Here is an 11,892-nt window from a genome sequence, read left to right on the forward strand (position 1 = left end):
TTCCATTTTCGTCAATTTTGTTCCTTTGTTCCAGTCCTACCAATTTGCATTGAGTTCAGCCTAACAAATATAATTAGCACATAATTAAATTATAATCCATTCAACTCAACAATAAATGTCTTAATTTAGTGGCCTAAGCAGGTGTACAGAATATACTTATTAGTATGCATTTGATAAAACTATCCTGATTATCATTAATTCAATTGTAAGTTATTTAAAACTCCCTATCCAAAGGATTAGAGTCTACTTTGATAAGTAAAATATTGACTGTTCTCTAACTGTATGATATTCTGACTAAATATCAGAAGACATGATCTGCAAATAGTACACAAAAACCCCAATTTCCAAAAAGCAATCGTATTTTTTTTAAGTGAGTGGAGTAATAAATGCACACACGTTGACTCCAAAGAAACATTTCTGGACTATCCAGTTTGACATTTTACAGGTAAATTAGGTACTTGAATTTATCACCATCCATGAGGCTATAACCTAATATTTAAATACTATCGCCTCAGGTACAAACCAAGTGGACTAATTTGTGGAAAAGAGAAATAAATCTTTATTGAGGCATGTGAATTCTGATGTTTCTCATGGACTTCTCCACTTGATTTAATTTGTGTCACAATAGTAGTGCAAATCTTGCGATATTTATATATAAATATATATAGAAGAATAACAAAGACAAATTATTAAGAAATAGAATCGAAAAACAATGCCTTTTATTAGAAAATAAAACAACAACAACAAAAGTTACAACTAGAAGAAACAAAGGCTTAAAACAAAGCATTTTATTAGAAAATACAATGACAAAGTAACAACAAAGCTTCTCCACTTCTCCACTTTTCTTAGTGACAACAACTAGTATTGTAGATCCTTTTATTACAAAAGTTTGTGCTTACCCGATCGAAACATAAACTTTGACGCCCAGATTGTTGAGTGGATTAGGGAAATCCATAACCTAAAATTTAACGTTGCATATAAAGTGATTGGAAGCAAAGCAAGACCAGCAACAATTTTTGGCAATATCGCTAGCTTTTCTTCCTTGTAGACCAAAAAGAATGTTGCACTAAATGTTAAGACCATGCAAACGATTGAAGCAAAGAGTGTAAATAGTCCAACCATCAACTTTGCCGGTAATGTATATAGAAAATCTTCCTCTCCATAGCGTGACGTTAATATAGACAAGAACATCATTATGGAAGCAATCGAGCTAAACATTGCCACTGCATCGGATATAACAAAAATTGTAAACCACCTGTTGTTCAAGAAAATTGGAGTGCCTGTTTCTCCCTTATTCCCACCTGGTACGGTAAAGGCTGCAGCAAATGCAACTGTGGCAATTAAGGTTACCACTACCATGCAAGAAGTTGCCGTGTCCTTCATCCACCTCTCACCAGCTTCCCGTAAATTCTCATGCTCCTCTGTAAACAACTCCCTAGGTGTTATGTCAGCATCGTTTTTCATATGAACATTGAAAGGCAATAGAATCTTCTCGACCTCCTGTAAAGCTTATTCAAATTAATGTACATTGCATAATCATCCAAAAGTTAACATTAACGCGGGAAATTAATTTTTGTATTAGGTAGAATAGTGACATGTGTGTGTGTGTGTGTGTGTGTGTGTGTGTGTATATATTCAAGATAAACAAGAAATGATACAATTCACCTTCATGTTATAAAGTTTTCCTCCTCTTTGAGGGGAAAAAGGAAAGGGGATTTGGCAATCTTGTTAATTTCTCACCTTAAACCACAATAGCTCTCTCTACATTTGAAGAGCTGCTCCAGATACACTGTTGAGTCTGCTTGAAGGTGCTAATGTCGCAGCCAAGTGCAAAATGTTGTTTCCGGAATTATCTATATTGAGCATCAATATATCTTTAATAGCTCCTGTGTGATGGATGAGACTAAAGACTTTCTCTTGTCGATAAATAACAGCAAGATGAAATATAGTGTAATTATTCGAGTCGCTTTTGTGTACAAGATCAGGATATGAGCGGGTAAGCAGAGTCAAAAACTCAACATTCCCAATTTTTGCAGCATCGTTAAGTATAGGAATCTCGCTAAATAGGTTTGAAATTTCATAGCTCTTTAAAGTCAGAATCTGCGCCAAGATCATCTCTACCAACTGAACGGCTTGTCTTTGCTTTTCAATTGAACCATATATCCTTTTGAAACCTACAAGTCATTGCTAAATTATTTCTAAAAGTGCATGTTAAATATAGAGCTGAAAATCCAAAAAAATAAAATAAAATAAAATAAAATAAAATAAAATATAAAATAAAATAAAAAATCGATATATCGATCATCCACATATAAAGCCCAGACTTTAAACTAATATTTGCTTGGAGTTACTTTGAAAAATAGAATAATCTATATTCTGATAATTTTGTGATTAAGACAATAAAACAAAACATAAACACTAGGAAGGGCATAAATGTGAAGTGTAAAGCTTGAAAGTATCAGGCTAAACTGTTAAATGGGCTTCTAGCCCATAAGGAAAAAAAGGCCCAAATCCACTTTAATATCACTCTAGGTCAAAAATTGTTGGAGATATATATACAAGAAAAAATCGTGCTCTTCATTGATAGGAGACAAAAACAGGGGCTGCACTCCGACATTGAAAACCATAGTTGCTGGAAACAAATTAGGAAGAACACAAAAATTGAGCTGACCGTGTCGACAAAGAAGAAAAAGGGGAAAGAAAAAAGGGATTTTTCTTTCAATCTTTGGGTGCGCATTCACATAGGTGGTATTTTATTTTATTTTTCTCTAAATAGTACAAATTGGAGATTTCTTGGGTACTCTGGAGGTGTAGTATTCAAATACCTCTCTCACAAATTTCATCAAATTGGTGTTTTATAGTGAGATTAATTGTTATCTTAGAGATTGATTATTGTGATATTTTCAATTTGCTGAGAATTTAAGTTTTGGGTTATAAACTTGAATATTGTAGCCTATATTTATTATAGTGGATTTGGCTGGAGTTGCTCCGTGATTTTTTTCCCGCTACACTGGAGGATTTTTTTCACGTAAAAATTTGGTGTGTTCTTTTGTTTTTGCTTCCATCATTTACTTGCATATTTAACCACTCTAATTAGTTGCTTGGATTATTAAATCTATTCTTGCGATAAGTGAAATTACGTAGCAAAGTAGTATCAAAGCTCAGGTTGTGTGGGTGCGGCTTTATTGCGAAAGTAAATGGAGAATACTTCAAGCACTATGATTAAATTATCAAGTTCAAATTATTCTATTTGGAAACCCATGATGGAGGATATCCTTTATTATAAGGATATACATGAACCTATTAAAGGTGATAGTGTTAAGCTAAGTAGTATGAGTGACAGTAATTGGAAGAAGATGAATAGGAAAGCCATTAGATATATTAGACAGTGGGTTGATCTTAATGTATTCCATCATATATCTGAAGAAACAGATGCACATAGATCTTAATGTATTCAATCATATATCTGAAGAAACAGATGCACATAGCTTTTGGGAGAAACTAGAAGGTTTCTATGAGAGCAAGATCACTCAAAATATAGCTTTTGCTATTAGAAAGCTCGTGAATCTGAAGCTAAAAGAAAGAAAATCAGTTGTTGAGCATTTGAGTGAATTTCAAGACTTGGTAAATTAGCATACCACAATGAAAATAGTGCTAAATGATGAGATGCAAACACTATTAATTCTGAGTTCATCATCTAATAGTTGGGAGATTTTGGTGGTATCGCTTTGTAACTCTGCTACAAATGGTGTGCTTGAACTTAGTCTAGTTACAGACAGTTTGATTAATGAAGAAATAAGAACGAAAGACTTGAGTAGGAATGATGTACAGGCTCTTATTATAGAGAAAAGAGGAAGGAGTAAAAACAGAGGTCCTAAAGGACGTGGCAACTTTAGAAGTCAGTCAAAGGCAAGAGGTTAGATCAAATGTTTTTATTATGATAAAGAGGGTCACATAAAGAAACATTGCATGGCTTTAAAAGATAAATTGAAAGAGGGAAAAAAAATCAAAAGAAGACTGATCAGAATACAACAGTTAGCATTTCAGATGAGGAAGTAGTAGTAGCAGTTTTTTCCGCTAAAGATGAGCAGTGTTGTTATATTGCGGATTCATTTGTTGAATGGGTTATTGACTCAGCGGCTTCTTACCATGTTACTCCAAGATGGGAGCTCTTCATTTTATACAATTCAGGTAATTTTAGTAGGGTGAAGATGGGTAATGACAGTTTTGCCAGCATTGTGAGAATTGATGATGTCTTCAAACAAATATTGGATGTAGCTTGACATTGGAGAATGTGCAACTTGTTTGTGACACATGCCTGAATTTTCTATCTACACATGTCTTTGATAAAGCAGGGTATGACAATTATTTAACAGTGGAAGATGGAAACTAACGATAAGGTCGATGGTATTTGCTAGAGGAAAAGTTTGTTGCACACTTTACAAGACACAACTAAATGTGTGTAGTGAAGCGGTGAATGCAACTGAAAGTGATTTTTTACCAAACTTGTGGCACAAGTGGTTGGCTTACATGAGTGAGAAGGGATTATAGATTTCGACGAGGTATTCCCTCATTACTTTTACCAAAGGTACATCATTAAATTCTTATGATTATTGTTTACTTGGTAAACAACATAGCATTTTATTTTAGAAATCCTCTAGCAGAAAATCTAACATTTTAGATTTAATTTATTCTGATATTTCTGGTCCCATTGAAGTTGAATCCTTATGTGGCAATTTGATGATGCTTCACGAAAGTTGTGGATTTTTTTTTTAGATCAAAACACCAGGCTTTTCGGTACTTTAAGAAGTTTCATGCCATGGTGGAACGGTTTTGAAGTTTCTTCAAACTGACAATGAAGGAGAATACACGTCTAAAGTTTTTGAAGATTACTACTCAGAAGAAGGTATTAGACATGAAAAACAGCTCCCAGTACCCCCACAACACAACGGTATGGCAGAGAGAATGAACCATACCATTGTAGAAAATTTCAGAAGCATGTTAAGGATGGTTGAGTTAACTAAATCATTCTGGGATGAAACAATTCGTACAGCGTGCTACCTAATCAATCGGTCTCCATCAACTTCTTTGGATTTTGAGATTCTAGAAAAATTGTGGACAGGAAAAGATGTTTTTTATCCTCACTTGAAGGTTTTTTGGTGTAAAGCATTTGTACATATGCCTAAAGAACAACGGTTGAAATTAGATGATAAAACTAGTCCTTGCATTTTTGTTAGCTACAAAGATGTAGAGTTTGGCTATAGGCTATGGGATCCAGAATAGAAGAAAATAATTAGAAGCAGAGATGTAATTTTCAATGAAAATCAGAAGTTGGTAGATATCGAGAAATCTAGAATTCAAAGATGTATTGACGAGGGCATCACTGACCTTACACCCATTTCTTTGCCTCCAAACAGTGCCACTCAGAGGATAGAGATAACATTGACAGTCATGTTGATGAGCCAACAAGGGTTGATGAGGATGATCTAGAAGATGTTGAGCAGGAGGGCAACTTCCTACATCAGAACCTCATATTAGAATATCTACAAAGGAGCATCATCCATTAACCAGGTATCTTGTATCAGATTATATGTTGGTAACTGATAATGGGGAGCCAGAATGCTTTCAGGAGGTACAATCTCATAAGGATAGATAGAACTGGGTAAAAGCTACGCAAGAAGAGATGAATTCTTTACAAAAATATGAGTTAGTAGAGCTTCCTAAAGGTAAAAAGGCATTGAAAAATAAATCGTTGTTCAAGTTGAAGAAAGATGGTGATAAGCTACTGAAGTATAAAACTCGATTGGTGGTAAAGGGCTTCAATCAAAAGAAAGGGATTGCCTTCGATGAGTTATTCTCTCTTGTTGTCACAATGACTTCCATTTGAGTGGTTTTGTGTTTAGTAGCTAGTTTGGATCTTGAGCTTGAGCAGTTAGATGTGAAGATCGCTTTTCTTTATGGGGATTTGGAGGAATAAATGTACATGGTTCAGTCAGAGAGATTTGAAGTAAAAGGAAAATAACATATGATTTATTGGTTGAAAAAGAGTTTGTATAGGTTGAAGCAGGCTCCAAGACAGTGGCATAAGAAGTTTGATTCCTTTATGGTGGGTCATGGTTATACCAGGACAAATGCAGATAATTGTGTTTATGTCATGGACTTCCATGGTGGTAACCTCATCATCATTTTGCTATATGTAGATGATATGTTGATAATGGGATAAGATGTGCAGTTGATTCGAAGTTTGAAGGTAGATTTGTTTTAAGTCGTTTAACATGAAGGATCTTGGACCAGCAAGGCAAATTTTGGGGATGCATATTCATCGTGATATGAAAACCAGAATGTTATGGTTATCATAGGAGAAATATGTAAAGAGAGTGCTGGAAAGTTTTAACATGAGGAAGGTAGTCACTTCAAACTGAGTAAGATGACTTGTCCTTCTAAGAAGAAAGATAAAGAAAGAATGATAAAGATTCCCTACTCTGCGATTGGGAGTATGATGTATGCCATGGTTTATACACAGTCAGACATTGCTTATACAGTTGGGGTGGTCAGGATTTCTCGTTAATCCCGATAAAGATCATTGAGAGGTAGTGAAATGAATCTTTGGATACTTGAGAGGTACTTCAAAGATGAGCTCGACTTTTGGAGGTTCAAAACCAATTTTGGAGGGCTTTACAGATGCAGATATAGCTAGTGATTTTAACGGTTAAAAATCGACTTCATGATATTTGGTTACTTTTGCAGGGATAGTTGTCTCATGGTAGTCAAAATTACAAAATTATGTTTCCTTATCTACAACTAAGGTTAAATATATTGCAGCAACTGAAGCAATGAAAGAAATGCTTCGGATGAAATGGTTTCTCCAAGATTTAGGTTTAAAGCAAGATGTGTATGTAGTTAACTGCGACAGTCATAGTGCATTAGACTTGGAGCAAGAATGTTACTTATCATTCTTGAATGAAGCACATTAATATGAGATATCATTGGCTACGACAAGTAGTGACAGAACAATTGATATTGTTAGAGAACATCCATATCGAGAAGAATCCAACTAATATGATGACAAAGGTTGTGACCAGAAAAAAGCTCTAGCTTTGTGCTGGACTGGCGGGCATGGACTCTAACTAATATGTTAAAGGATAATCTCCTTCCTCAGTGGGTTGCAGGGGGAGATTGTTATATGGGCCTCCAGCCCATGAGGGAAAAAAAAGGCTCAATTCCACTTTAATATTAGTGGAAATTACAAAAATCTAGGCATTTAAAGATCCTAGTGCAATAATAAGGTGGGATAGTTTTCTATTCTGATTTCAGGTTTTAATTTAAAAATTAATATTAAAAATTAATTAAATATTAATATTTATCAACTAGACCCACTACCCAAACTCTAATCTTCACATGAGCAAATCATTTCACGCAGCATCTTTTCTGCTCGCTCTCTCCATTCTCTCTCCTCACTCTCCTCAGCCCATTGCTTTCTCTCTCCAATGGATTAATATTCTCTCTCTCTACAATATGCCTTCTCTCTCTCGTCTCATGGGTTATCTAGAATCCTCATTTAACTATCCCACCAAGAGACGAGGTGCTGCCACCGAAAGAAGTCATCGAGCGGTGCGATGATGCACTATAGTTGCGGCGTTGTACTTGCAACGCTGTGATCTGCAGTTCGGTGCTATGCGAGCAATTTTGCGTTATGTCGTTGCCTGGCAGTGCACCTGTCGCAGCGGATAAATATTTGGTGAGTGGTTTGGAGTTTTTTGGTCATCGACAGAAGAGAAATTTTAGGGAGGGAGTTTGGTTTTTTTCGGTAGTTTCGCTCTCCTAGATTGGATCTACTTAGCCGGAGTGTGGTTTTGGTGTGGTGGAGGTGGAAGTGTGCGGTCAATTTAGCTGTGTGTGTTGGTGGTGCTATGGTGCAGGGAGGTGTGTAGTAGAGGTGGAGGTGGTGGTGCGGTGGTTGGGTGCGTGCAATAGTGGTGTGGTATTGTACGGTGGTGTAGTCATGGCTCAGGTGGTGTGTTGTGGTGTTGACCAATTGTTGTGATGTGATAGGGGTGCAATGGTGGTGATGGGTAGTGTTTTGTGACAACGTGTTGTGGTGGAATTGGATCGGGATCGGGTGTGGTGTTGCGGTGGTATGGTGCAATCGACGATTGGATGGTAGTGATTTGTGACCAAGATTGGTGCTAGATGGGACCGGTGGTGGAGGTGACCATAAAGTTTGGTCTGTGACATTAAAATTTGACGATCTGTGACTAAAGCAATAATCCGTGACCTCAACGATCATGATCTTAAAATTTGATAATCTATGACTAAAAAAGTCTGTGACCTATAAAATTTTCGATTTGTGACCTCGAAATAATCCGTGAATAATTAATTTGATGATATGTGACTAGTAAATAAATCTGTGACCATTAATTGTTTAACTGTGACTTTAATATATTTATTTAATAAATAATTTTAATTAATTAAATACAAATCTGAATTTTGAATTTTCAAACTTCTTACCTGACTTTTGAAATAGTTTAAAGAATACACCTGAAATATGAAATTTTTTCATAATATTATTGTAGGTAAAAAATTGTTGGAGATATATATGCAAGAAAAAACTGTGGCTTTCATTGAGAGACAAAAACATGGGCTGCACATTAACATTGAAAACCTTGGTTACTGGAAACAAATCAAGAAGAACACAAAAATTGGGTTGACCGTGTGGAAAAAGAAGAAATAGGGGAAAGAAAAAGGGATTTTTCTTCCATTCTTTGAGTGTGGATTCACACCGATTTTTCTTCTTCTTCTCTATAGTACCGGTCCTGTGATTGTCGGGCCTTGAGGCGAAGTCGATAAATTAGGCCCCCCCAACAAAATATTTTTTTCTAAACAAAGATGGTATACATAAAATTAACTACTACGTAATTTATTCTTTTCATAGTATCAGAACAAATCAAAACTCTTAAGAGTCTAGTTAAAATCAATTCTTTGTCCCTTGGTCAAGTCCATTTCTTTTTTGTCCTCCACTCATCTTGTCCTATATCCATGACCAATGACAAAGAATAAGTGATGGCACCAGCTCTCAAACCTCAGCAAATTCTCTCGAGTAGAAATGAATCCGAATCAAAATCGAAAATTCTAGTTTGGATTAGATTTTAATAATTAAGTGAACCCCAAATGGTTCCATTTAACCCAAAGTATAATGAATGGTTTTCAAGTATTAAAATACTCGTACCGATCCACTCCATGCACATGCCTATATTTTGTCACGTACGTAATAAATTAGTAAATCTGCTAATAAGCCACTCTCGACAACAAAATTTGCTCAGATTTTTATTTATTTTTTTCCCTAAAATTGAAATCTCAAATTGGAGCTTCGTCTTAGGCCTTTTAAAGAAAATCATCCATGGTTCAACCTACCCAACTGACGCCGGGTAGGATAGTGATTATCCTATTGGCTGGTTGTAGCAGATGATTCGCAAGAAAAGAACGATAGGAAACGCCCAAAAAAAACAGAGAAAATACTCTGAATTCAACTCAATATTATTAATAATGCAGAATGCTGAAAACTAACCCACAAGCCGGGTTAAATAGCTACGAAATACGAAATTATTGGAAAATTACCAAAAATGGCAAAATCCCGAAATTATACCAAAATAAAATATTAAGTAAAAGAAGTAAGTTGCCAAAAATTTGGCTTAATTCGAGTTCTCTAACATATAAAAAAAAGGAAACTAAATATTACCATAAATAGTAAAAAATAACTTAAAATTGAATTTTGGAAAGGAAAACAGTGGATTTTGGGCTTGAAATTGACATCCACGAGCAAAGCTCGGTGGCCACGACGTGCGCGCCGAAGAGAGCTTTCCGAATTGGGGTCATAATAGCGTTTCCGATAACCGTAGCCAAAGTTATGGTCAAATTACCAAAGACGCGTCAAAATCTCCCAATTAAGGAAATAATGGTGATTTACTTTCCATCTTTGCACCGATCCGCCATCTCATGGTATCTCAGCGCCATCATCGTGCAATCTGACAAATTAGCATCACTTGACTCGGATCCTCCTGCATCAGTCGCCCCGGGTTGAAAAGAACTCGCCCTCGAGTTCATAGTAATTTCATCGGACTCCATAAAACAAGGGCTTAGGTGTTTTACGTTGAAAACGTCAGAGGTCTTCAAATGACTTGGGAGGCGCAACCTGTAAGCATTATCATTGATCTTCTGCAGCACTTCACAAGGTCCAATCTTCTGCTCCTTTAGTTTATTGTATTCCCCAACTGGAAAACGATCACGAGTTAATACTGCCCAAACAAAATCACCAACATCAAACAACACCTGGCGTCTATGACTATCTGCCTGAACTTTGTACTTAGTATTACTATCCTGTATGGACAGCTTCACCTGCTCATGGATACCTCGAAGATGTTCAGCCATCTCATCAGCTTTATTATTGAAGCGACCCACACGTGGAATTGGAGCCAAATCAAGTACTCCGGATGGATTTCGACCAAAGACAATTTCAAAAGGACTCAGTCCGGTGGTTCTATTCCTTGACCGGTTATAAGCAAACCCTGCTTGAGGTAATGCCGAATCCCACTGCTTCGGTTTAGTCCCGGCTAAACTTCTCAAAAGATTTCCCAAACTCCGATTCACCACCTCAGTCTGACCATCTATTTGGGGATGGTATGCGCTGCTAAAATTCAATTTCGTTCCAAGTTTCTCCCACAAACTCCTCCAGAAATGACTCATAAACTTAGTATCACGATCAGAAGTAATTGACTGTGGGACACCATGTAAATGCACAATCTCTCTAAAATAAAGATGAGTAATCCGAGTAGCATCCATTGTCTTTCGGCAAGCCACAAAATAAGCCATCTTTGAAAACCTGTCAACAACAACAAAAATGGAATCCATCGCCCGCTGTGTACGAGGTAAGCCCAAGATAAAATCCATACTGACATCAAACCAAGGAGCTTCAGGTACGGGTAATGGTGTGTACAATCCAGCATTAGTAAGAACCCCTTTAGACCGTTGACATACATAACACCGCTCCACATAATGTGCCACATCACTGCTCAACTTGGGCCAGTAATAATCAGAAGAGACCAATGTCAATGTCTTGTCTCGCCCAAAATGTCCTTCGTTATGAAGTTCACTAATAATCTGCTGCCTTAGTGAACAATCTGGAATGCATAACCGCAATCCACGAAACAGGTAACCATTATGTAAAACAAAATCATGTCGGTGATTATCAGTTACCTCCCGAATTATCTTCCCAAATGAGGGTTCCGCAGCATACATATCAGGAAATGCCTCAAATCCGACAATCTTGGTGCTCATGGTGGTGAGGAGTAATGTGCGACGACTCAATGCATCTGCTACTCGATTCAAACTCCCTGCTTGATGCCTGAGTGTGAAAGTAAACTCCTGCAAGTACGCCACCCAGTTTGCATGTCACCTACTCAACTTGTGCTGACCATTGATGTATTTCAAAGCCTCATGATCAGTAACAAGGATGAACTCCCTCTGTACCAGGTAATGGCGCCAATGCTTCAGAGTCTGAACTATGGCATAGAACTCCAGGTCATAAGTGGAATAATTTTTCTTTGATCCCGATAGCTTCTCACTAAAAAAGGCTACTGGACGTCCCTCCTGACTCAGAACACCACCAATGCCAACTCCAGACGCATCACAATTTACCTCGAACACCTTTTCAAAATTCGGAAGTGCCAAGACTGGGGCCTCCGTCATCTTCTGCTTAACCAACTGAAAGCTAGCCTCTGCCTCTTCAGTCCACTGAAAATCACGCCCTTTAAGTCACTCTGTGATAGGAGCAATCAAGGTACTAAAGTTTCTGATGAATCGACGATAGAAGGATGCCAATCCATGGAAACTCCTGAC

General features: G+C 36.9%; 1 protein-coding gene across 1 annotated transcript; it reads right to left on the reverse strand.

Moving 5' to 3' along the window:
- Positions 1–702: 702 nt before the first annotated feature.
- On the reverse strand, positions 703–2,168 carry LOC111386106 (ankyrin repeat-containing protein NPR4-like). The gene is made up of 2 exons (XM_023010537.1): positions 1,741–2,168; positions 703–1,500 (listed from the first exon to the last, which is right to left on the reverse strand). Exon 2 carries the CDS (start codon positions 1,462–1,464, stop codon positions 880–882), a length of 585 nt encoding a protein of 194 aa, XP_022866305.1. The 5' UTR covers positions 1,465–1,500; positions 1,741–2,168; the 3' UTR covers positions 703–879.
- Between the last annotated feature and the right edge of the window lie 9,724 nt (positions 2,169–11,892).

Source organism: Olea europaea, unplaced genomic scaffold (genome assembly GCF_002742605.1).
Source record: "Olea europaea var. sylvestris unplaced genomic scaffold, O_europaea_v1 scaffold3425, whole genome shotgun sequence".
Classification (NCBI taxonomy): domain Eukaryota; kingdom Viridiplantae; phylum Streptophyta; class Magnoliopsida; order Lamiales; family Oleaceae; genus Olea; species Olea europaea.

What these genes read in the sequence shown, in the direction of transcription:
- LOC111386106 (XM_023010537.1), bottom strand. Translation starts at nt 1,464, where the DNA reads ATGAAAAACGATGCTGACATAACACCTAGGGAGTTGTTTACAGAGGAG.